This window comes from Chinchilla lanigera, unplaced genomic scaffold (genome assembly GCF_000276665.1).
Source record: "Chinchilla lanigera isolate Chin_1 unplaced genomic scaffold, ChiLan1.0 scaffold00077, whole genome shotgun sequence".
NCBI classification, from domain to species: domain Eukaryota; kingdom Metazoa; phylum Chordata; class Mammalia; order Rodentia; family Chinchillidae; genus Chinchilla; species Chinchilla lanigera.
This window is the reverse complement of record NW_004955478.1, coordinates 219,505-246,440: the sequence shown is the minus strand read 5'-3', so window position 1 is coordinate 246,440 and position 26,936 is coordinate 219,505. Positions and strand designations below refer to the sequence as shown.

Genomic DNA, 26,936 nt, shown 5'->3' with positions numbered 1-26,936 from the left:
AAAAAAAAAAAACTGCAATGTCTTCAAAAGGGCACACAGAAGACCAAACACAGTATTGCTAGTAGAACCCACCAGAAGGTCCGTGTGCCCGTGGGTCCAGGATTCAGTATGGAAAATGGCAAGATCTGTGGGAATACAATGCCCACCCGCTGCACCCCCCGGGGAACACACAGTAGGGGAAGGAGCAGAGTAGGCACTGGCTCAGCTGTTCTGCTTCAAACAGAAACAAGACGTGTGACTGGAGGCAGTGGGCAGTATGTGGTTTTAATGCCAGTATGTGACATTTTTACACCCTGTTACAGCCCACATGGGAAATCATGGAGGGCAGTGAAGATGAATGGGTGTGGAGAAGACATTTACGTTCTCCGTGAATAGTGTGCAGAGGGCAGAATCTAAACACAGATCACTGAGTTTAGGCTGTGGCTTGGCTATAACTCTCCCCAAGGATTGGAGATAATCTCAGCCTAGCGACAGCAAGTATACCCAATTAAAATGCCAATATGGGTACAAAAAAGGAACAGTGGCCCCTTCGATCACTCCTGTGAAGCTTGTGACCAGTCTCCAACTTGTTCTCTCAACAGACGACACCAAGTAAGCAGGGAGGAGCCTGAATTCACCATCATCTGCGTGGTTTCTATTCCTATAGGCTGCCTCTACAGAAATGGGAGAGCAAGGGGACCTCACACTAGGACTGCCTACTTAAATTCAAGCAAAAGACAGCCCGGTGACTCCTCTGATGCTACCCAGCCCGAGGGGGCCAGATGTCCTCAGTGACAGTGCCTTGGAGCAAGAGGGAGGAGGAGTCTGCCCCTGAGCCTTGGAAACAACACATTCCATGACATTAGCAACTTCTCAGAGGGCAGCAGCACAGTCTCTACCTGTCCCACTGAGGCTGAGAAACTGCTACCTGATTCCTTTCCGGAGATGCATTTCTTCTAATGCAAGAGAGAAGGCATTAACGCAAGAGAGAAGGCATGACTCGGCGGTCAGCATCTTTAGTTTTTCTGGCCCCAAATGGAATCAGTGACAGACCCCTCTACAATTTTGCAGCCAAATAAAAAAAAAAAATGTGAATCACGTCAGTTAAAAAGGGCACTCAGAGATCATCAGACAGGGGAGGATGGAGACACAAATGACCACACTCTGTAACCCAAATTGGGCTCATCCCCATCAGAGTGACCCTGTCCACCTGTCCAACTTGGAAAGGTGTCATTATTGCCTGTACAGTAAGCAAGTACTCTTAAGAGCAGATGAGAAATAAAGGCACCCAGCCAGAGTATCAGTTTAGCTCTAGGCAGTAGTGGGGTGACCAAGTAGGAGGGGCAGGCAGAGCACCCAACAGCTCCCCCATCCTTCTCCCACCAGCGCCAAGCATGTACTATCTGGCTTAGCCTAGCACCTGTGGCAGAGAGCTTGCCTGAAAGCTGCCCAGTGCTACCTATCCGGATGGAGAGCTCGCTCTCAGGGAACAGCAGTGTTGGGCCCTCAGGATCTGACTTCTTCTTCATCAACGTAGAGTCTAAGTTCAGTGCCAAGGCCATCTGGGGGTCTTCTGCTGCACCCTGAAACAAGAAGCAGTAGTGTCACTAAAGCACCTCCACTCCACTCAGCCCCAAGATCCGTCTGGCCCCCAGGTGCCTGAGGCCACTGGCCTATGTCTGCCAAGGACACCAGGGCTGAGCTGGACCGTGAGCAGATCCAGCTTTCAGGCCAGGATGGATCATTAGGAAGAAGACAAGTTTTAGGGGTGGAGGATTTTCAGGGTTCCCAAAAACAGTATCTGAGGAGTTGGTGCTGATCCTAAAAGTGGAAAAAAGCACATCCAGGGGAAGATTGGGCCCTGCACACCAAATCCCAATACACACTCATCACGGCTCGGTAACTGGTACAAAGGACTTAACTCCTGATCTATTCAAAGTTGCCTGTGTGGCTGGCTCATGTGGATGGCAGCCTAAGGACAGGATGCAAGGTCAGTATGTTCAGGAAGCTGCCAACCTGGTGCTCTCATGAGATCAGAAAAGAAGGAGATCCAAACATTGAGAGAGTTCCAAAGAACACCCACATTCAGAGTTACATCCAGAACACCTTACTGCAATCCACACACCCTTCTGAGCTATCTTAACTAGTGAATTCAACTGACTCACATTACCTAAGCAAAGCATTTATCCTTGGTATTTATTTAACAAGTATTTACTAACCACTGGCTTTGTGGACACTTGGTGAACGAGATCGAGTCTCAGTTCTTAGGAGCTCCATTCCAGTTAGCCACAGCGGGCCATGAGCTTCTCTCTTGGAGGCCAGCCCAGCCTTACAGACTAACAGTGGCACATGGTATCTCAATGGGATCAAGGCAGGGAGGGACTGGACCCGATACACAAGCATCGCCACCATCCTCCCATGACCTCAAAACTAAGAGCAGATGGTATGCATCATCTTGATGGGCAAATGACCCAGGATACTTCTTAAAAACCAGGTATCATGGTCTACCCAGGGTGGTAGGAGAAAATATAAACTAGAACAACAGAAACTCATCACCATTCTGAAGCTGAGGCACCAGCAGCTCTCATGTTTGGTGAGGGCTACTTGCTTATAAATAGCACCTCTGGCTGTGTCCTTACATGGTGGAAGAGACAAAGGGTCTCAGGTGTCTCTCATTAAGGCACTGACCTTACTTGACAGGGACTGCACCATCATGACCTAACCAGCCACCAAAGGTCCCACATCCTAAAGCCGTGTTGGAGGTTAGGATTTCAGCAGGTGCATTTTTGAAGGGATACAAACACAGGCTGTAGCACTGGGGAAAAACAGTTCCAAACAAATAGGAGTTCCCATTTAAAATACGTAACACTAACATGAGAGAGAAAGCTTATAATCAAATCACAACAATGCAGCCATCTAAGAAAATACAAACACTGTTTTCTGAGGTTTCTTTCATGAAGGAATTTCCAAACAGGTATGCCAGACTGTGTCTTACACACACACACAGATACACACCACACACCACATACATACGCATACCACATCTGCCACACACATATGCAGTATTACACACCACACAATCACATATATAAACACATGTATATGTATATTATACAACCCTATAAACATATACACACACATATACACCCATACCCACACCACTCACATACACATATACACACCGCATGCCACATACACACGCATACCACATCTGCCACACACATATGCAGTATTATGCACCACATAATCACATATATACACACATGTATACGTATATTATACACCCCCATAAACATATACACACACATATACACCCATACCCACACCACTCACACACACACATATACACATGCCACATACACACACACATATGCAGTATTACACACCACATAATCACATATATACACACATGTATACGCATATTATATGCCCCCATAAACATATACACACACATATACACCCATACCCACACCACGCACACACACACACACACATTATACACATACATACATACCCCTTCTTGCTTTCTTATGGCCATGATAACCAGGGATAAGAAAGAGAATCTAATGATTCAGAGACCTTATTTTATTATTTCTTTCCAACTACAGTGGTACCTTGGTTTATGCACTTAATTTGCTGCATTTGTGTCTGTGTGGGGAAGACAGCTGTGGTCATGTTTGGCATCCAATGCGGAGCTTGTGAACAGAAGCTAAATTTTGCCAAACAAAAGCGTTCATGCACTGAGGTATTACTATAAATGTTTTTTAAATTTTTTAAATTAAGTTTATCGGTACATTTTAGATATACGTAATGATCATGTTCACCATAGGGAATTAGCACCTGTGCATGATATATTTTGATTTCTCTTTTCTCCCAGATGCCCTCTCCTCCCTTCAACCCACCTTCCCCTCCCTATTTACTGTAAATGTTAACGAAGAAGACTCGAGCCCTTCCTTGCGTCTTCTTGCTTGTCTGCAGCGTTGGTATTGTCCCAACCCTTCATTTGCACGTCCTCCACAGTGCATTCTAATAAGGGTGCCAATACTTCGATTTACCTTCATTAAAAAGGAATAAAGCAGCCCCCCAGCCCTGTCTGAGGCCGCCCACCCCGCCCTCAGGTCCTCTGCAGAGCCTGAGGCTCACGCTCCTGTCACACAGGGGCAGCCACCACGCTGCGTCACGGTCAAGGCCGGCACTACAGATGGACACAGAAAAGCTTTACCCAAGCCAGCCTCCCCGCCCCTGGCAGAAACCCCCCAGCCACCCCTAAGCGACAGCTGGTGTCTGTGTGATGTGCCACAGGCCACAGAGCCTCGGCTCCCTGTTTGTTTATGTGCTTTAATTATTTCTAATTTTGCGTCTCCCGCTGACATCTGAGGAGTTGCTGCACCAGAAGAGACGCATCTCACTATGAATGTGTGTCCGCTGACTTTGCTTCCTTTGTCTTCCTGCCTCTTATAATGTGATTGATGCAGAACAGGGGGAAAGATATGGAAAGGGAGCCGCTTCATTACAGGAGAAATGCACAGCATTCATAGGTATCAAGCTGCAACTGCATATTCAATTGGGGCCCATTCTGTAAGATGTAGCTTGTAGGGATCCTGGTTTTAATTAAGGATAGTGGTTTTCAATCAGCTGGGTATTCTGTACCCCTCCCCTAGACATTTGGCAATGGGCATTTTTAGATGTCACATCAGGGTTGGGTGGTTCTGCTGGTGTCTCTTGTGCATAGAGATGAAGGATGCTGCTCAGCACCCCAAAATGCATAGGACAGACCTGCAGCAAAGCACAGCCAGAATAAATATCAACAGTGCCAAGGCTGAGAAGCCCCACTTTAGAAAGATTTAGGGTGCACAGGACCCCAAAGCTCCCTGTACTATTACAGAGTAATGCTGGCAACGCACAGACTCTCTTTTCACTGCTGTGACACTTTCTCTCGGAAGACAGCCTGCCTGCTCTCTTGTAGTTAGTAAATTTTTAATTAAGCATCAACTGTCTACCAGCGCTGCTGTACGTCCTAGCGATACAAAGGAGCCAAGTCCTACCTCCTCATGAATTTTTCCTGAGACAGAGGCCATAATAAACTAACCAAGCCTAATAAGCTAACCAACAATGGACTAAAACATACGACATTCAGGTAATGATACTATTAAGAGGAAAAATAAGCCACAGTCATAGTCTATAGCCATCTTCACACAGTAGCTTGGTGCCAGAAGACATTAGCATTTCACACAAGCGAGCCTGTGATTAAATGTAAAGACCGTGGGTGCCTTGGATTGAGATGCAGAGGGCAGCCTTTCTGGGAAGGCTGTGTTTGAGCAAAAGCCTGAAAATTCGGGCAGAGTAAACATCGACGTCTCTTTTCCCTCTGGATCTTTCTGCCACTTTTTAAAATCAATATTCTGTTGGTTACACTGATTTTTATCAGTGTTTTGGGAAAGATGGGGGAAGGACGCTAAGAAAATCCCACCCTAACTTCACTTAAAAGCTGCCCCTTAAAAGCTAGACCAGTACGCAGCGCATTCCACCTGTACTACTACCACCATGTGCACCATCAAACACTCAGCCCTCAGAAAGGCAGGCACTTCATATTTATGGAGGCAGCACGCACAATAGCTAAGGCATTAAGACACAGAGTCTGCTGCCCCATCGAGCAGACGGATGGATAAAGAAAATGTGATATATATGTACACAAAGGATATTATTCAGCCAAAACAAAAAAAATGAATTCCTGACAAATGCAGAAAACTGGATAAAAACTGGAAGACATTGTGTTGAGCTACAAAAGTCAGACACAGAAAGACAAGTATCACATGCTCTTTCTTATATATGGAGACTAAAAAAGAAAGTCATTCTGAAAGTAGAATAGTGATTACTAGGAACTAAGTTGTGGGGTAGGCAGTGGAAAGGGAGGAAAGTATTTACCAGAGCACACCATAGGCAGGAATGGAAACATCACACTGAACCCCATTAACATGTATAATTCATATGTGTTAAATTTTTAAAGCAGGGACCAGGTGTGCAATATGGGTGCTGCAGAAGCTTCTCTGAGGGATGTGTGGAACAGTTCCTCCTATATCCCCACACTTAGCCACATCCTCCACTTGCCTTGACACCAGGCACCTGCCCCCAGAGGTGTTTTTCAGACTCCCTGTGGGGCATCCTCAAATTCCTCACCCTCTACTCTCAAAAGCTAGCAAGGGAAACAGAGAAAATTGTCCCTCTGAAATCAAGGGCCAGCCCCAGTGGGAGATAGCAACCTGCTTCAGTGGCTTCGTCATAATAACCATGGTGGTGGAGGATGTCAGGAGGCATCTGTTGGACAGGGTAGACCCTGGCCAGCTGAGCTAACACCGCAGCTCTTCCTGGGAGCCCTGTGTGCTCCCTGGCAGAACCCCAGCAGGCAGAGGGATGCTGAAGCACTTTACCTTCCACAAATACAGCATCAGTCTGTGTAGAAGGGACCAAGACCCCAGGGGGCAAGTCCTTCCTTACCTTCCACTCTTCTTGACTTGATACTCTTCCTTACATTTCTGGGGCTAATTTTTAAAAAATATTCAATGATTTTCTATTCACAGGATCTCACTCTGTCCCAGTAGCCAATGAGGCGGGCCAGGAGACAGTACAATCACCTTCCAGAGTAAATGTGACTGATACAAGCAGTTCCTGACTTCCCACCACAGCCCTGAGGGTCTGACGTGTCACCCTCCTCCCCACCCACCACAGTGCTGCAGGTGGATCACGTGGGCTTTGGACATCTCGGCTTTTCTGTGCCCCCTTGCAGTTGCCAAGCATCAAGGTGCTAAACACACAGACTCCTTCTCATGCTGCAAGAATGCTCCCTTTCCTACTCCACCTCTCTCCCCTAAGAGCCTCTCCTTGCCCTTCCTTCCCCATCTCCCTCCACTTCTCCAAATCCAGCTCAGTACATAAAGTCAAGAGTGGACAGCAGGAAGCAGAAGCCAAGACCGACCCAGAGCCACAGCGCTGGAAAAGATTGTTGCCTTCTAACGAATTAATATCAGCACTATTATGACTATTATTATGCACGGTTTGGGGCCAGTCCCTGGCTCAAAATAAAAAGAGCAATTTCCACCTTCTCTGAAAGGGCCACACAAAGAGGCAGGAGCTAAAATGAATAGCACTTTCCGGAAGGAAAGGGGAGGTTAAACAAAAAGAAGCCAGAAGGCCAGGGATAGAGGTTGGAGAGCAGATCTGTAATATATCTTACATTAAGACGAAATGAACTCTGAAAACAGTATGTGCGTATCTTGTTCTGGAAATGAAATCCAGATGCTGTTCACTGTGGTTTGCTGTTCCAGGCTGAAGAGAACAGCTGATGGTTGCTGATGTCTCCAGAGCCCCAGAAGAAGCACATTACCAAAGGAACAGGGTACAACATCTAGGGAGGGATGTCAGGTCCCAAGGGGAAGACTAGAATGGCAAATGTAAGTCCCACGCAAGGCAGATCTGGATAGATATCAGCAATTGCCAGCACAGCAGACCTGGAAGCCCCTGAAACTCGCTAAGGGCAGCTTAATGCAGTTGCCCTAAGTCCCAACAGCAACCTTTAGTATGTTTCACGTCACCTCACTCTGGTTTTTCCCCACTAGGGTGTCTTGTGGTGACTCTGTCAGGGGAGGTGCAGCAGATCAAGTTCTGATGCCCACAGCTTGTGGGGGGCAAGCTGATCCTTGCCAAGTCCACAAGTACCTGTCATCACACTAATGAGGGGGTCAGTAAACTTTCTCGCAGGCTTCATCCAACCTCTGGGGTCCCTGGAGAGCAGAGTCCTTCAGTGAGATGTGGCACTTAAACCAAGAAAATGGCTAGGGACAAACTGGTGCACCCTGCCAGTCACAGCTAAAGCGAGGCAGCTGCTCCACCCGGGGGAGAGGAGACAGGGGATCTGGAGAAGAGCCTCCCCCTGCACACCCTAGGCATAGATGGAGAGGAGTCCACAGGCAGCCTGCCTCTGGCTCCTGTCACCCTCACTTAACCCAGACACACAAGGTGATGTTAAATAACTGATGCTGTTTTTATGACTGACAAGTTACCATAATAATGACACTCGTAACACTATCTTAAATTATTCCACATAACGGGAAAATTAAATGTCGCCCCGATCATCAGCCAGAATATGGATGACGCTTACATAATAGGTGACCTTCTTGCTCAGGGAGCCTGGCATGGCCTGCTGCCCAGGCCCAGGCTGGCTCGGGGTGACAAGCGGCCAGCCTCAAAGCAAGTGAGGACACAGAGTAGATGCATTTGTGCATCAAAAGGTACAGTCTGCCTTGGGCCCTCCTGGCAGGCCACTACACTCCTCCTTGCCTCAGCTTACCTATATATTTGGGATCATGGATCATAGACAGGATCCTAAAGACAAGCAGAATGAAAATTCAAAGCTGTAGGTTCTACTGGCTTCTGAAGTACAGCTCTTCTGGCCTTGTGTAGGCAACTACGACTGCATCTCTAACTCAGCTCAGTCCTTTGCCCTCATAACGCTGCTGTTATATCCATCAGTACAACAGGTTTTAAAGCTTCACTTCATCCACCTGTACTTGAGGCTTTTGACATCCTAGCTGAAGAAGCTGAGCTCTCTCCTCCAGAAAGCCTTCCTGAGTACACTCAGCCCACTCTGGACCCAGTGTGTCCCCTTCTGTCCTCCGGTGACATCTCTAAAACATTCTGTCAGCCTTTACCAAAATTCAGTGTAACTTTTAAGTGTGTTTGGTTTTTTTTATTTTTGCCATCTCTGTAGGTTCCCCATACACTGTCAATGTTCACACATGCCGCTGCTTTACCAGAACGAACTACACGTAAAATCTTTAAATGAGAAAAAATATGTTGCATAACACAGAGAACAAAGATCTGGGTAATCCTGGGAAAGGAAGGAAGGATTAGTTCAGAGTAACGAAGGCACAATGTTTTAGCCAGTCCCAGCTTCTGTGCTCCAGAAGATTGTGTACAGCCATCGATATTAGTCTGAGACGGTGTGAGCCTCCACCCAAAGCTTCCATCACACTCCCATTCCTGGTGGACATGCTCACAGCAGGTAGCCTAACCCACTGCCCACTAAGGTAAGACCTTTTCATGCAGAAGCCCAGGATCTTTCCAGGCCGTGTCTTCCCACTTCCTGCTCTCTTCTCCACGAACACAGCCCAAGCTGTACACTGCAGCTATGCATTAAGGCCTTCTAGCTATATTTAATCTATGTGAGGATGCTATCTACCTTTTGAAAAACAAAACCTTCTCCTATTCCTGGTGCTAAATTACTATTCATAATCAAGCCTATTTATCACATACAATGGATTTTAAAGCACCGCACAGTTCTGCAAAGATACAACTCTATGTGCAAAGACAGCCCTCTGACAGCCATTCCAGGTAGGTAGCTCAATTTTTATACTCTAGAGAGCTTGGGGCTGGGGATTTAGCTCAGCGGCAAAAGCGCCTGCCTGGCAAGCGCAAGGTCATGAGTTCGGTTCCCGGTACCGGAGAAAAACCAAAAAAAAAAAAAAAATAGAGAGCTTGTTGGCCCCTAGCATAGGTGACAGAGTGACATGGGCTTGGCAGCGTTTTCCAAACCATTATTTGTTTTTCTTTCAGCTCAAAATAAACTTTTCCTTAAAGTAATAGAAATCCAAAGAAATGTAAGCACCTACATGGAATAATATATCTGCTTTCTAACCCATCCTCAACAATTACTTGGGACTTTTAATCCAACCCTAGACCTACGCTTAGATATCACTAAAACACACCTACAGAATCCACTTCAACCCTTTGCTGATTTCTCAACAATCAGACAACCTCCAGCCACTCTTTCTCAGGCAATTTTTTCTGATCTTTCCTGACATGAGCATATCAGATTCCCCTCTGAAGTCCCCGAAAGATTTCTCTTCCTATAAAATGCATGTTTAGACCAGGTGTGGTGGCATATTCCTATAATCCCAGTACTCCAGGAGGCTGAGGCAGTAGGCATACAAGTTTGCAAGAACCTGTCTCAAAATAAAAAATGAAAAAGCACTGGAGTTGAAAAAAGAAAGTGCATGTGTATCAGGAACCTATTGCTAAGGTATAAAGAAAGAAAAACTTGAGACTTTTATAGGTAAATGGACACAAGAGACCACACTCATAAGTGAAATAAATCAGACCCACATGTGTAAACACCATATTGTCTCACTAGTGTAAGAGTGAATAAAATCCAGGAGGTACAATAGATATTGTGAAAGGGAAGGAAACTTCTCAAAAGGAAAGAACAACGGGATGAGGGAAAAGAAAAAGAAGGGGAAAAATATGTGTGTGTATGTGTGTGTGTGTGTATGTACACACACACACACACACAGGATAACTAAGATAGTTATACTACTGATTTCTATTGCTTTATTGAAAGGATCAGTTAATGTTTAATTGTTTGGTCAATCTTACATGCCTATATTTGATTATCTGAGTAACCAATTTGAAGATATTAATATGTAATACAACAACCATCATTAATTTCCTGTCACCTTGACTGAAATTCTGTATTGCTTATATTGTTTTTGTGTTATTTTGTAAATGTATGTGTGTTGGTTAATACGTTTTCATTTTTTAATCTTTAAAATAAAAAAAAGAAAGTGCATGTGTATCAGGAACCTATTGCTAAGGTAGTAGCACACTTCAAAACTCTTTTGCTTCCAACAGCAAGCAGTTATTATTGCTGTCAGTGAACAAGGATCTCTTGTGCTCCTGGTCAGGGGTGGTTCATCCACACGTGGATGGTCTGGGGTGGCATGCTGATCCGGCAGCCAGCAGGCTGTGGGCCAGGAGCTGGCTGGCTATTGGCTGAGAAACACTGATTCTTCTCCATGAAGCCGCTAATCCTCCAGTCGTTTAAACTGAGCTCACTCACAAACTTTGCATTCAGTGTCAGGCATTTGTCAAGTCTCTGCTTACATCACATTTGCTACCATCTCATGGACCAAAGCAAGTCAGTGGGCATCAGACTGAACGGGGGCATAAACTGACAATGGTGCTTCTTGGGAGGATCTTCAGAGTCCCACTGTCAGAGTATAGATGCCAACAGGGGAAGAATTTGTGGCCATTTTGCAACCTCCTGCAGCACAGGTACACAGACATACAAAAATCCTGCATGCAACATGAGGAACCTCATAAATCTCCTGCAGCTCGCCATGGACCCAGACTACCACTCTATTTTAAACCCACAACTCTTTCTCCTACAACAGGCCTTCTCCCTACAGGGACCCAGGGACACATTCTCAGAGGTCTTAACATTTTATTAAAACTTTATATTTTTATTTAAATGGTATTATAAAAAATAATAATAATATCAACCTCCCTCCTGTTGGATTTCAGTGCCTTTGTTTGCATTTGTCTTTATAACTGAGTATCAAGTGATGCTGCCTGAATTGCTGAGGGTTAATGGAAGAAGCACAGGGGCAGGCTCCATAGGCAATGGCTATACTGGAGTCATAGGCAGGTCACATGACTCCAGGGAGCCCTGTAGAGGTGATGGAAGCTTCCATATGGTTCTAGAACTCCGCTTGGGGAGCTTACTCCACCCAGCAACTTTTGTGGGATGCAGTTGCCAGGAGTCAAGGGAACTGGTCACAGAAGCAAAGACCACTGGCACCTTGCAACTGGTAGAGCTACTTCCAGCAAAATGTCCCCTGCCACAGTACAAACTATGATTTTTAAAAAATTTTATCAATTTTTTGTTTTGATTTGAACTGACAAGCTTTTGGTTTTAGTACAAATGAAGAGTTAAAAGCATGATGCCTAACTTAAAACACATTTTTTGCTTGTGCATATTTATGCTTTTAGATGCATAAAAAATGGTAGAGTAAAAATGGCTCTAGTGAACATGGGGGTGTGAGTGTTATTTCCTTTAAAGTGAATGCACACACCAGCCAGAATAATACATGGACCTGCAGCTTGAAACAAAGGAATTCTCTTCCTCTCTGCTTCCTGCAACTGCCAAACTATAGAATTTCTTGTTTTTAAATACAGAGAAAATTAACAGTCTACTGTGGCCTAATCATTGTTTTTCTGTGCTCCAAAATACAGTAAAACTGGTTAAGCTACCCTCACAGTTACCTGCTGACCAAGATGCCATGCAGGTCTCTGTTTGTGAATAAAAATCTCCTTAGTGATGCATTTTGTTCTAAGCCCAATTCCCTGTAGGGTGAGATGCTTCAAGGGACAGGATTCCACGGCAAATATACTGGTGAAGTCCACACACAAGCAGAAAATGACTCTTACGAAATCCCACAGCAAGGAACACAGGTTCATCCTACATTATTTGGCCATATATAAAACCTATTAACATTCTGCGGGTAAAGCTTTAAGGACCGGTGTTCAGAGCAATGCTATGCTTTGTTCAATGCTCAGAATAGTCAAGAAAATATTTCCTTCACTAGAGCCTGACTGTTTTATTGGGGGCAGGGACTGGAAGGAAGGTGGTTGGAGCCCTTGGCCTCAGATATCTATCACTTTCACAAATAAAGGTCTGTGGACATCACCCTTAAATGTGAATTTATCATACGCACGTATTTATCCCTTGGAGTTATACCAGCTAGAGATTACAAAAACCAAGAAGGTATTTATTCTATAAAACCCAGGCCTTTTCTTAAACACAATTTAAAGAAATAATAAATAAGCTAGCCCTTATATTACCAGGGCTGCAAAAGAGACCTTTATCACAGCACTGCAGAAGAGAAAAGCTAGTTTGGCTTATCACCAATCTCTAGAGCTCTGACAATTATAAAATGATTTCTCTTGACTGCAAGATAAGCTTATCACCCATCTCTAGAGTTCTGACAATTATAAAATGATTTCTCTTGACCCCAAGAGAAGCGGGGAGAGAAAGAAAAAGACAGTCGGGGGGCGGGGGGGGGAGACATCGTGCAGGAACCAGTCCTGGACAGTCTCAGCCAGAGTGGACCTGCTCACGAGACCTGTTTCCATAACCTCTGGTAGAGAGTACTGTCCGGGGAAACTGAGGCAGAGAAAATGGATAGTTTTGGAAAGAAATTCACTTGGTATTGACCCTAAAATTACAGGAAACACATCTGCTTGCACAAACTCTCTGCTCTTTAACATGTTGGCCTCCGACATGCCTCCTTTGGCTTTACTGCATCTGCTCCCCAAGGTCTCCCAGTGAGATGAGCAGACGGGCAGCATCCTCACTCCTGTCCTGAGTGGAGCCATGGCCCTGCTCACCACAAGGCATGTGTTGAAGCTCCACCTAAACCCCAGGATACCAGGGTGTAGCTGTATTTGGACAGAGGGTCTTGAAAGAGATGATTAGATCTAAATGAAGTGGGTGAGGAGCTAATCCAGTGTGACTGGCATTCTCTTAAAAAGAAGAAATTTGGGACACAAAGATACAAGCTGAGGGAAAACAAGATGACAGTACAGGGACAGGATGACCGCATAGCCAGAGAGAGGCTTGCACACATCCTTCCCTCATAGCCCTCTAAAGGCACACACGCCAATGGCACCTTGGTTTCTGACTTCCGGTCTCCAGAATTGTAAGAAAATAAATCTCTGTCACTTAAGCCACCCAGTGTGCGGTGCTTTGCCATGACAGTTCTAACAAACAAGTACAACTGCTAATTTACATTTGCTGAAGCCAAGTGAGGAAAATTAACGACTCATCTTATATCATGCTATGAGTGAGAGGCACAAGTGAGATTTGAACTCAGATCCTTTGTGTGCCAAATCCCACCACTCTCCCGGCACCATGCTGCTACTGGTGGGCAACCAGCAAGACACAGAGACAACTGGGGCTTCGGGAAGTAATATCAAGCTCAGCATGGTGGCACATACCTATAATCCCAGCACTCTGTGAGGCTGAAACAGGAGGATTAGAAGTTCGAGCCCAGCCTAGATGACTTAGTGACACCCTGTCTCAAAATAAAAAGGGATGGGAATGTTGTTCAATATGACACTCTGGGCTCAATCCTCAGTACTGCAAAAAAGAAAAAAAAAACTCAGGCATGGACTCAGGGGGGTGGTGTGGTTATATGTGCAGACAGGCGTTAAAGCTATGAGCCACTGTATTCAGCAGAGAAAGCCTGGTGTCTGCACAGCACAGCAATCAGTGCTCCACTGGGTGTGGCCCATGTGCTGGTCCTGGTAAAATCCCAGAGAACAGAGCCACAAGCTTATCTCTGGGCTATATGTGGTTGCATACAAAATACTCATTGCCCTACAAACAGATGAAGTTAGCACAAGATTCCCATCCTGAAAACTAAACTAGGCTTCTGGGCTGCAGGAGAAAAGCCAGCACATATTACCAGTGCTGCTAAAGATGGCCTAGAATGAAAGACAGGACAGAGTTTGGTCCTCCACAGGACACAGATATCCCTGATGCTATGTGGGCCATCAAACCACCAACCAAGGGAATGGGCATCGGAGGGCTCAAAAACAAGCACCTGTGAAATAAGACCAGGAGGCAAAGATGAACCTGAAAAAATGTGAAGATGGCCTCAGGCTTAGCAAGACACTGCCTGCAGTCTACTGAGCAGAGGGTTAAAGGACAGGCTATAGATGCAGGATGCTGGTACCAGGGCACTGGGAGATAAGGAGTCCACCCTGCACAGTGACTCCCTCTCACCCTCAGCTCCCCACCCACAGCCCCAGCCAGAGCATCTCATCCCCCTGGGCCTCGACCACCCGGATCTCAAACCTCAAACAATTTCTGGAAACAGTTTTTCTGCCTCCTGGTAACTGTTTCCTCCCAGGCTGAGACAGACAGCTTCCTAAAAGAAACTGCTTTGCAGGGTATTTAGCCCAAAGCCAGCGTGCTGGAAAGGGCAGAATTAGGTCTGTGACTCAAAAGAGTGCAGGAGAGAGGGACCGGCTTTTGGTGAGGGTGGAAATCTCTGTGCACTTTTACGCTGAGGAAATAGCTGGAAATGGCACGCAGACCACTTCAAAGGAAACGCTGTGTCTTTGAAAAGCATATTTGATTAAAAAAAAAACAAAAAACAAAAAAAAACAGGGCTTTATCCATGGCATCTCTCTGCTTGGAGCAGAATTAATTATTCAACTTATCTGGGCTTGATGAAGACTTGGCAGTTGAGACGGTATTGAGGGAGCTTGCTTCTAAGAGAATGTTTTCCTGCTTCCTGCCATGTATGTAAGAACTGACATCTTTCCCCTCTTCTCTCTGTCCGAAGCCCAAATTCTAAAGCAAACCACCAAGCTGAGACAGACCACACGCCTGGAAAAGGTTCCCAGTGCTGTGCAACAAATTACTACAAATCTAGGAGCTTAAAACGGGCCCCGCTTGGCAGTTCTGCTTCCATGCTTGAGCTCTAGAGGTGGGTTAGGCTGGATCCTCTGCCTAGAATCTCCTAGGCGGAAATCAAGGCTAGTGCAGGGGCTGGGGTCTCATTTGAGGCTTGGGGTCCTCTTCTAAGGCATCAGTTGTTAAAAGAATTTGATTTCTTACAGATAAAGGACTGAAGTCCTTATATTTTTTATTAGTGCATGTTTATAATACATTGCAGTTATATTTGCGTTGGGAAAGTTGCATATACATATCATCTCTTGATCATTTTCTATCCCTGTTTCTTTCTTAGAACATGTTGTGGATACGTAACAAATACATCCGTTGCAGGAAATTGGTACAAATACATAAAGATTCCTTTTTCTTCCTGGCGCCTCAGGATGCCCTGCGGTCTCACCATGAGACCCTTACATGGGCATCCACACCATGGGCACTCCCTTCTTTAAGGCCAGCAGGAGGCTTCTGCCTTCTCAGGTCTGTCTGACCTGGAGGGGGTGCATAGGCAGTCAGTCGCTGAAGGTCATGTCGACCCAGGGCAATCTTTCTCCCTCTGTGATATATCAAAAGCCAACTGGCTGAAACCTGGCCAGTCACCTTGTGGCAGCTGTGGGACCCCATGGGGGCTGGTCTGTGACTCAAAAGAATGCAGGACAGGAGAGGGACCAGCTTTTGGTGAGGGTGGAAATCTCTGTGGCTTATGCCAGGGTGTGCACCTGGACCACTTCAAAATCCCCCTTGTTTCCTATAACAAACCCTCCCTCTGTCATCTCTACCCCAGAAGCCTGAATGCGGACCACAGGTAACAGGCAGATGTAGTGTTCTGCCAAGTCTCTGAGGCATGGACTCTAGGCCCACAGAATGAGCCCCTTGTGACTCATCATCACAAGCTGGAAGGTGGGTGCTCCAGAACCCTGCCAGGCAGGGGCAAAGACTCAGCCATCCTGGGGAAGAAACCGCATAGCTTTGGGGCCAGGGCCTCGTACTCTACCACAGTAGCCCACAAAAGTGTTTTCCAGGGGGACTGGACATAGCTCAGCGGTGGAGCTCTTGCACAAGGCCCTGGGTTCCATCCTCAGCACCACAAAAAAAAGATATTTTCTTTTTAAATCAGAAGAAAAAAAATACATAATAATAAATTCAGCCCAGATTAGACTCATCTTTGTACGAGCATAGATGTTAAAATATGGTTTTCCATCTTTCTGTGTGTGGAGGAAGAGACCCCAGAAGACAAAAGCTCATAGGTGTCACAAAAACCCACAGAAGGTCCTGGTAATTGGGTCCTTCCTTCCAAGGCCCACATGCACTTTCCTTGTAGGATGCCAGCTCCATGGTGATTCCAAAGGGCAGCTGAGCCTCTCTCTGCAAGGGAAAAGAGCCCAAGCCATGGTCCCACAAGGCTGACCTTGGACTTAACCTGGTGAGGGTGCTGAGTGCCAGATCAGAATAGTCCTGAGGCCACCACAGGGCAGCTCAAACACACTAATTCATTTTACGTTTACAAATGAGCTTAAAGTTATAAACTTGGGGCTAATAAGGCCAAGTTCAACCCATTCCTGCAGGTTTAAAGCACTAGTGCTACATTCCCGACTGTCCATTGGGCACCTTGTACCACTGTCTCAAAATAAAAAGAGATGGGGATGTACTTCAATACGAGGCTCTGGGCTAAATCCTCAGTACTGCAAAAACGAAAAAGGATACCTTCGGCGTGGACTCCTGGGGCTGGTCTGCTTATGTGCACAGATGGGGGTTGAATCTATGAGCCGCTGTATTCAGCAGAGAAAGCCTGGTGTCAGCACCGCATGGCAATCTGTGCCCCACTGGGTGTGGCATGTACTGTACCACCAGTCACATATGTACTGTGCCACCAGTGGTTCAGGGCCACCTGGCAGCGAGACATATGTATTACGGCCCTGTCACAAACATGCCAATCTCTGGATGGGGCACTTAGTTTTTTGGGGGGATCCACAGTTATCCCCATCAACCACTCTACAAATGTAAACCAGGGAATGTAAGGATTTAAACAAAGCAATTAAAATCCTTCTCAAATGCTACAAAACAGAAACAAAGCTAGTTATTATCATAGTATCAATTGGGTAGTCATCCTGTTTTAAAAGGAGAGAGAGAAAAGAAGTGGAAGACTACAAGTTGGCATGACTTTCCATGTTTGGAAGCGTTCATGTGAGATGCTTGGCCATTCATATGCCATACCAGCAAGAGATGCCATAGTGGATGAAAGTGGATGGAGAGGAAGAAGCTTCGCATGAAGAAAGGGCACCAAGATAGATACCCCAAGAGCTGAGGACTCTAAACAGAGAGGAATTTCTGCCAATAGCATCCCTACCCTTGTCACTTCAACTTTTGTTTATAAATCTGGGGGAGTTAGGCTGGTGTCCCTAAGGCCTGTTCTATGCCAGCCTGCCCACTAATCTACAAATTGTTACTCCTAAAGAAAGATATAAACTCCCACTCCAAGGAAGGGGGAGTCCTCTTCCCACATCTCCCTATCAGTTTCCAAGCTGCTTACACTAGTTGCACCATGAGAGAAAGGGCCCACGGTTGCATGGGGTCAGGGTGACAAGCCCAAGAAGGGGCAGCAGCGCATCCAATGGAATGCATGGCTGATACCTCCACTGGCTAATAACAAAGCTGCCTTTGCTGTTCCTCCTAGGAGCATCATGCACAGTGGGCTCAGCAGCAGAAAACCACCCACACTCTTTAGAGGGCTGATTCCCAGGCTCTCAGGCAGGGAAAAACTGAGAAAACTCTGTATTCACTTGCTAGCACTGAGATACATGGCTTACAGGAGGAAAAGCCATATTTCGGCTTACAGTTTCAGAGGGTTCAGTCCACTGTTCCCTTGGGCCCATAGTACGAGGGCACAGCAGAGGAGGCTTGTTCATCCCATGGCACCCAGAAAGCAAAGACACAGCAAGGAAGGAGCAGGGTCCCAGTATCCCCTTCAAGGGCACACACTATCCTAACTTTGTCCCACCAGGTCCCACATCCTAAAGGTTCAATCACCTCCCAGTAGCGCCACAGTCTTACAACCCCTCCTTCGACACATGGGCCTTTGGATGCACTTATCCAAACGACAGCACTTTCACACATGCTAGGCCACTCTCTTTCAGCCCTGGGCATCTGTCTCCTGGGGATTTTCTTTCAAGAACGACTACCTCCAAGCCACATGTGGGAGCTGAGGAAACACACTCCGGGGAAAAATGGAAACATTTGGAAGTAACAGCATTTTGAGAAATCCACAGGTCTGCTAGAGTGAGAAATGACTTGTCATTATTAGACAGAGCCTGCTGAGATAAACACGCATATTCAAGCATGGCGTGTGTTGGGGGGTCCCTTTTACCTGGGAGACCCAGGTAATGAATACATTGTGGTATTTATCCTGAAGCACCCCCTACAGGACAGTGCCCTCTCAGGAAGCAGGCGAGAAGGTTATACATTGGTGGTTAACTTGGGCAAGAGAAATGACAAATTTTTCTTTCCCAAGTAAGAAAAACAAATCACTGTGGGAAATCCTGACAGCCAAAGGAAAGAGTTCTTTGCAAAAAACACAAGCACACAGGCAAGAGGTCCTCATTGCTTTTCTCCCACATGAACCCTCAGGCAGATTCCCACCTTGCACCTTCACAGGCAAAGTGCCAGGCCAGCTAATCAGCTGCACTGTGCAGCATCCCCTGGGGAGGTTTACAATGAACCGTGGCCTCTGCCACACAGCCAAGGCATCCTCACTTTCTGCTGCTTCTTTTCTCCTCCCTTTCTGCTCCCTTTGCCACCCTTACTTTTTGGTGCGGTCTCCATGTGGGACACATTCACCATTTCTCTCCTCCTCTCTGCCCCTCTCTCCTCTCCATGACAGCACCATCCCTGGCCTGACAGGGGCATCCTCCTGTATGGAGGCTCAGGTGCAAACCAGGAGGAGAAAAAATGAATATACCCCCTTCTGGGACTGGAAGACAATGTCTGGAGTTGGTAGTAGGAGCTGATGCATGTACAGAAAATAGGCTGCTGATCAAGAAACCCCATGAGCTGAGGGGAACAGCAGGAGGGTAACATCAGCTGCAGAATTTAGAGGTTACGCTGCCTCTAAACAGGGAAAAAGAGACCTCTCGGCAAACAATCACCCAGATTCCTCCCATGTGGGACCAACTCGTTGCAATCAAGCTGCTTGTCCTACCTTGTCCCATAGCTAAGGCCAATTGTGTGGAGGGAGTTAGGTAGGAGTCAGGCCATGTGGGAAGGAAGTGACAAATGGTCTACCAGCTCCCTTAATCCAGCCAGACTGCCATCCATCTACCTCAGCACAGGGTAGTACTTGGCTTGTTGTGCAGGTAGTGCACTGCAAGCAGTCAGATGGCATCCTCTAATGCTCTGCTTTCTACTTTTGATCACTCTGTCCCCTACATCGGCCCATGGGCACCACAGATTACAGAACCCTGAACTAAGGACACAGAAGAAAAAAGCATTCACTTCTACTATGTCAGAAAAAATGCCTCCATCAGAGATGTTCACCCAGAGCAAGAAGTGACAAGTCTCAGCCACAAAATACTCTACAGCCAAGCTGAGGACACAATCCCTGGGCCCCCCAAGGAGTTAACTGAAAGGAAAAGTTTTGTTTTACTTGTTGTTTATTTGTCTTTGTTGTTGTATTTGTTGGTGACTTCTAAAGCCAGTCTTGATCTGCCCCTCTCCATTCCCATCCTGAGTGGGAGATCAGGGTCCAGAGGCCTCTGGCTCCCCCCTCTGAAATGCACAGGCTCGTATGTCACAGGGGGACGCCAGTGCCACCAAAGGACAGGACACAACATCCTGGGTTCTGGGAGCACAGGGCCCTTGGTGACTTTTCCCATAGAATTATCCTTGGGGAATGTGACCGCAGAAAGGTTATAGGGTTAGCATTTTAATTGGAGCCCAACCATTATGGCCCAGGCCAAGAGGAAGGATGGAGAGCCAGCCGGTCCCTGGGGGATAAGACTGAACCCTGTCAGCACCAGCAGCAACAGGAACTAAGCTGTCCGAAGCACTCTCCAAGAAGGGGCAAGAAGTCTTTAAGAAGAGGACAGCCAGAGTTGGGAGACATCTGGGACTGGGGAGGCACAGAAGATAGGCTCCATTTCAACTGTTCACCCAAAGAAGCCAGGGACAAAACAGGACACCCCCAGAGGACAAAACACCACATAATTCTTAGGAGCACTCACCAGGGGCCTCAGGCAGGAATAATGTGCCTTAATGTTCCCTCCTCCTCCTCCTCCTCCTCCTCCTCCTCCTCCCACACACAGATGCCTCTCCTTTCTAACCCTACGTATATAAATTTTCAACATGGGTGAATAAATACACAGAGAACAATCCAGAAGCCACCAAACTCATCTCCCTGGTCCCCGGAGAAACAGAAGGCACATTCACAATATGCAGTCCTCAAAGAGAATGCTGGTCTTACCGTTAATACTTTCAGAAATCACGAAGCCTGGAAGGCACAGGTGACACACAGAGGCTGTTGCTGTAAGGTGGGTGCACCCCGACACACACAGTAGTAGCCATGGGAAAGTTTTCCCTGGGCCCAGCAGACCAGCCCCCCAGTGAGCACAAGGATTCCTCCTCCTCAAAGCTGATCATCCTGCCATGAAGTGGCAGAGGTTGGTCCCTGGGGAAGGCGAGGCCAGGGCAGCCCCTGTTCCCACCCCGTGTACCGGGCTGGGGCTTCCCAGCACCCTCGGAGCACTTACCTTTCGTTCAAATTATTTTTGAAAGTGTCTAATTGTTTAGCTTTTAACTTTCTGACGGTGAAAAGTCCAGTTTTTTTTAAAATAAGTGAGGTAAAATAATGAATAAGCAAGTCAGGGTCATTAGGCGGGATGAGATCAAAGCTACCAACCGTGTACACAAGGGATGATGAAAATATACAGTGAATGATCAAATTCAAAAAATGCATTATAGAAATAAAAGATGCACTGCCATTCATCTCCCTCAAGGTACTCCCTCTGGCTTTGAACGCATCTATCCCATTGTTCTTGCCCCTTATGAGGCAGTCTGGAAGTCTTCTTTTGTGAGTGTCTTTACAAGGTATGACCAAAAATATGGTGAAGACTGCTGCTGCGTGCCATCCACCAGAAAAGCAGTTTTGTAAACACACTATGGTGTGCCCTCACCCACCCATTCCCTGGATTGGGCATTGTGTGGCTGATAGCTCTTCCCCCAAGTCAAAATGAACATGCAAGATAAACGTTTTCGATTGATTCGTGACATCGAGGTAGCCATGACAGCACAACTGAAGACACTCACAAGAAGGACTTCCAAACCCCTTCGCATTTGTGCCTGTTTATCTGGGCCAGAAAACATGAGCTTGTGAGTGTGATAATCCCTTCCAAAGCAGTGGCACCCAAGAACAAGCCACATCACACTGACACAGACTTCCCCTTTCATGTTGAAGACAATTCTGAGTGGGCGTGAGGTTTAGAGACCATGGACAGAAGCTCTGAGTGCCAGGAGATGTACAAGTCTCATCAGTTTCCTGTCTGCATGGAAAGCCCAGTCCTGGACATCTCCTTGGAGGCAAACTTGCTAATGAGAATCGAGTCAGCTGAGGTACGCCGGCATTCACACAGAAAGACTCTCATGCTATACCTTAAAGGCCAGCAAGGGATTAGCTAAGAAGAAGGCAAACCAGGGGCACCTGGGTGAAGGGACCTGTGAGTCCTTGGGTCACTTTAGGCTCTAACCTCCCCAAGGGGGCGGGGAAGCCCACCCACCACAAGCCAGGCAGAGAACAAAGGAGACTCGGTGCTGAGCGAGTTCTCTCCAGCTGGCTTCACATGCATCTGCATTCTCAGAGTCTGGCACATGGGGCTCCTTTTTGCCTCTGCTGCAGGATGGGATGGAGGATCCCTGCCCCTCGCCAGCTCCCATGACACGGCTGACTGTCCGCAGGGCTGTCCTTGTGCTGCCGGATGTCATGTCCCAGAGTCCCCTGCCTCCGAATCCCCCAGACCTCTTGTTTCTCATGTACTGTGCCCATGGATCAAATCTCTGCTGTCTCCTCACAGCAGTGATCCCGAAGGAAGGAGGTGAAAGGCAGAATAAGTGCTGACATGCTATGGCCAGCACTGATGACAGATTTGGGGATGGATGGTTGAGGACTGAGTTAAAATGAGACTCTGGTACCTTGAGAATCTCCTCAAGGCTGTATTCACCATACCTCACCCAACACACCCAACACACACATACACGCGCACGCGCACACACACACACACACACACACACACACACACGGCCAGGCACATGTACACACCCTCTTTCTGAAACATCAGTATATGGAGGGGCATCTTTGGGTTATTTCTCAGCCCCTCCTCCCATGGAAATAGCACAATACCCCCATTCAAGAGAAAATCTCAGCCCGATATTTCCAGCCCTTTCCTGGCTGAGAATTGTTTCTTCTTCTTTCCCATGTAGATGGAAAGTGAACAAAAACCACGTGAGGGAGCCCTGAGCTGTGGTTGGCAGCATTCCAAGGAAGGATGGCTCAGACAGGCATGAGAACACACATGAAGGGAGTGGCCTGAGCCCTGCGGCCCCTCCCAGAAGGACAGCTTGACAGGTGCGCCCCCAAGACAACCCAGTTACAAGCACCTGTCTTGCAACCCCTCCCCACGGCACACATCATCCAAATTGATTTGCAGTTTGTTTTATGAAAGAAAATCAGCCCCACAAGATGGGGGTAGAGGGTGAAGGGGCTGCAGACCTCCAGTTTAGCCACCTGGGGAGAAAAGATTTTATCTAAAAAGCACCTCTGCTTTGCAAAAAGGAGCCCAGAGTCCCACTCCAAAACAAAGCCGGTCCAAATTCTGCTTCCAACCTGCCTGGACCTGAACTTCTCTCTACTGTGACTTTAACAGGCCATCTGGCACATAACAAATCCTCAATTAACATTAGTTGCCATAGCATCATTATCATCATCATCATCATCATCATCATCATCAACCTACTATTTCCAGGGCTATCTTTGCTAGGAATGGAAGGGAAAGGAAAAAGAACTCAGTGTAGTTCTAACAAAATCGCAGCCACTCAAATCCAGGTGGGTGTATAAAAGTGGATTCCACGGTCGAGTAGACATAGCTCTGCATGGTAATCAGCATCACTGCTTTCTCCCTTTGCCGTGGATGGCAGCCATCCTGGCTGGTCCCTTTAAGAGGACTGAAGATGAAAAGTAGTGGGCAGGAGTGGGAGGAAGGGTTCTCTGCCCAGCCAAGCTTAGGCATCAGATTACAGATTGCTCCTCCACCCTTTCATTTGATGGATTTGTTCTGTAGTTTCCCATCCAATAATAAGCCTAATATTTACCCAGTGGAAGCAGTATTTGTGTACGTTGCCATCTAAAATCCAATAAGTATGGAGACAGAAAAGAGGCTTCTTGCTTAGGAGGCATGAGGGCAAACATAGCCAGCTCTTTAAAGAGCCACTGAGCTGATCAATACCCTCTCCCACTTCCACTGTGGGACCTTAGGCCAACAACAGAGACTTAATAATTATTTTCCTTCTTTACAATCCTTGGAGAAACTTAAAAAGAAAAGGTTGCTGTTTCTCAGTTAACTGTTCTCTATTTGCCAAACACAGATTATTTCCTGGGGTCTCTTCCCAGGCAGTAGCAACCCAAGACAGCCCATCCTAGGCTTCTTGGAACTGGGCTTAGAAACAAGATAGTGTTCGCCCTGGAAACTACTGTAATCATCGAATCTGGTTGTCTGGCCCAGGCCCCACCTTGTCTGCCAAGATCAATATGTGGCTAGACCTCCAGTTGGACATTCTTTTTTTCTTTATCCAGAACTCAAAAATAAATACCAAGCCCTGTGGTAGGTCGGGCAGGAAGAAAGGAAGTGGTTGCTATGGGCTGGCTGGCACCACCATGAGCTCCCTCACCCTGACTCCTCCACAACCACCACTGAGGTCCCTTGTGCCCACTGGGGGTACCGTGAGGCCCACTGGGGCAACCTCCAAGCCTCTCTTTGCTTGTCTTGTCCTTAGGGAACTTGAAGGAAGAGTAACACCAAAACATTACAGGAGACTTCCTCTTGTGCAAAAGTCAGTTCAGATAACTAGATTGATAATAACTAGATGGATTAGAAGTAGAAAGCCCTATCACTGGGATCTAAATGCACGAAGGGTTTGTTTGTCTAGTTTAACATGAAGGTCAGAGGTCAACAATCCAGGTGGCACTGCCAGGGGGCACTGGGCGCCTTGGGGTTCATGCTGTCACCCTTAGTCATGGCTACTGGGCCCCAGGTGCTACTTTGTTGTTCCAAGAAGAAAGAAAGGAAGAGAGCAGGGGAGAAGAGAAGTCTCCCCTCGTGATATCTGCCAGCCTATCACCTGGCTTCCCCTGGCTGCAAGAGGGGCAATAGGTTGAGGATTTACAGCTGTGTGCATGGCTGGTTCAATCAGAACCGCAAGGCTTGAGAGCGACCCCCTGTCCCTTCCACCAAGTGAGGACACAGCAAAAGGTACCCTTTGCAAACCAGGAATGGGTCCTTGATAGACAAGGCTCAGGCACCTTGATCTTCTCAGCTTCTAAAAGCATCAGCAATAATTTCTTATTATTTATAAACAGCCCAAATGGACTAAGACAGTCAATGTCAGTTCAGCTGCTATAACAAAAATAGAAAGTTAGTGATGAATAGCCAATGATGGACAATTATTTTTTAGGTAAAATTCCTGATAGTTGGTCTATGACAAGTCTGAGGAACAGAACAAGTATCAGCAAAGACTGAGGGTTTTTAAAGAGTTAGAATTTTACAGGAATAATTTTACAGGGCAAAAAGCCTTAAAATTCCCTTCCCTACCTGCCAGGACTGCGACAGAGATAAGCCATCAGTCCCATGACTAAGGTGTGTTAGCAGAAGGCGGATCACCTTGCTGGGTCTGACTGAGTCACAGGAGCCCCAAAGCAGAGAACTTCCTTGGGTGATGGCTAAAAAGGAAGTCAGAGAGATGAGGAAGAGAAGCATGTCTGTGTCATGACTGGCTTGAGATGGTGCCATGCCAGAAGGACTATGGACAGCCTTACGGACGTGAGCTTGGCTATGGCTAGCAACCAGCCAGGATCCAGGGCTAACGCCCTTCAAAGCCACTGGATTCTACCTACCAGCAGAAATGTGCTGCAAGGGGCCTGCCACGTCCAGATGAGAACACGCCTGCAACTTTAACCCTAACAGAGATGCTCAGAGAGAAGCTAGTCATGTCCTCCCAGACTTCTACCCTACAGCAGTTTGGACTTATAATCGGGTAGTGTTAAATCCAGACATGGTGGCAGAGGCCTGTAATCCCAGCCCTCTGAAAGGCTGAATCAGGAGGATCACACATTTGAGCCCAGCCTGGGCAATTTAGCAAGACTGTCTCAAAATAAAGGCTAGAGATGCAGCTCAGTGTGAAGGTCCTGGGTTCAATCTTGAGTACTGCAAAATAAATAAATAAATAAATAAAATAAGTAAATAAATTTTTAAAAATGAAGTAGGGATGCTATTTAAAGCTGCTGAATTTGTGGCCATTTGTACACAGAAAAAAAAAAAAAAAAAAAAAAAAACCTATTATTTCAGAGCAGGGAAAGTGGTGGGTCCCAGGCCAAGTTCATGCAAAACCTTCTAAAAGGTCATTGAGGTAGTTGGAAAGAAGTCCCCTGCCCCAGTGAGAAGCCCCAGGACAAAATTTCGATGAACCATCTGCAAAAGCACTGGAGAAAGTGCAGAAGCAAGGAGCAGAAACACACTCAGGAGGACATGCAGTAAAGAGCTACAAGGTGCCTGGACCTGCTGTAATCTCCATATCATAAACCGCTGCAGTGGATAGAGGGAAATGAGAGTCACGTTTGTGGTGATAGCTAAAGAGTAACAGCTCCCAAGATGAATGAACACCTTCATTCAATAAAGCAATAAGGTGGTGGCACAGCTGGAGAACGCAGTTGGCCAGCCAGCCATGGGAAGAGCTCAGGTGCCCGGAAACGGCGTTAGCATCTGTTCCCAGGTGCCTTTCCCTCCGGCAAAGCCTTGGAAATGGCAATCAGCAGTGACTCAGCAGGTCATCAGAGAGAAACTAACAAAATGTCAGTCCCTGAGCTGCTCTGTCACCACTGGTTTTCCAGCTGGAATAGCCTTTGAGAGCCTTCCAGCCACGTTCCAGTCTGCAGATGCCAAGAGAGTCTGGGCTGCCCTCACTTCCTGGGGCCCCAGCCCATCTGCACACCAGTCACACAGACCTTGTCTTCCCTGCTATTAAAGCTCTCTCCCTTCCTTGCTTTCCCCCTTCGATACGCTCTCCCTCCCTCCCTCCCTTCCTTCCTCCCTCCCGCCCCTCCTCCTTCCCTTCTCTCTTTCCTCTCTCCCTTTCTTTCTTCTTTCCTTTTCCTTCCTTTATCACTTATTTCCTGAGCATTTACCCATGCCAGGGACTAGGCTAAGCACTGGCAATGCAGCTAAGAATGAACCTAGTAAGTCCCTTCCTCAAGGTGCCTCCATTCCAGCAGGGAAGACAGACAGCAAAGAAGTTCAATAATAAAGCCAGGCACGGTCCTACACGCCTGTAATCCCAGCACTCGGGGAGGCTGGGCAGGAAGATTGGAAGTTCAAGCCCACCCTGGGCAACTTAATGACTTAGTGAGACCCTG

At 46.9% G+C, this 26,936-nt stretch overlaps 1 protein-coding gene across 6 annotated transcripts in view; it reads right to left on the bottom strand.

The window, feature by feature from the left end:
• The window catches only part of Slc39a11 (solute carrier family 39, member 11), a 365,832-nt gene that overhangs the window by 243,264 nt on the left and 95,632 nt on the right, over window positions 1–26,936 (bottom strand). For 4 of the 6 annotated variants that reach the window (XM_005402093.2, XM_005402094.2, XM_005402095.2 and 1 more), the window contains one exon: window positions 1,400–1,562. In XM_005402093.2, the coding sequence (XP_005402150.2) occupies window positions 1,400–1,562 (163 nt within the window). The remainder of the gene's footprint in view (window positions 1–1,399; window positions 1,563–26,936) is intronic. The other 2 variants (XM_013503238.1, XM_013503239.1) reach the window with 2 other exon arrangements.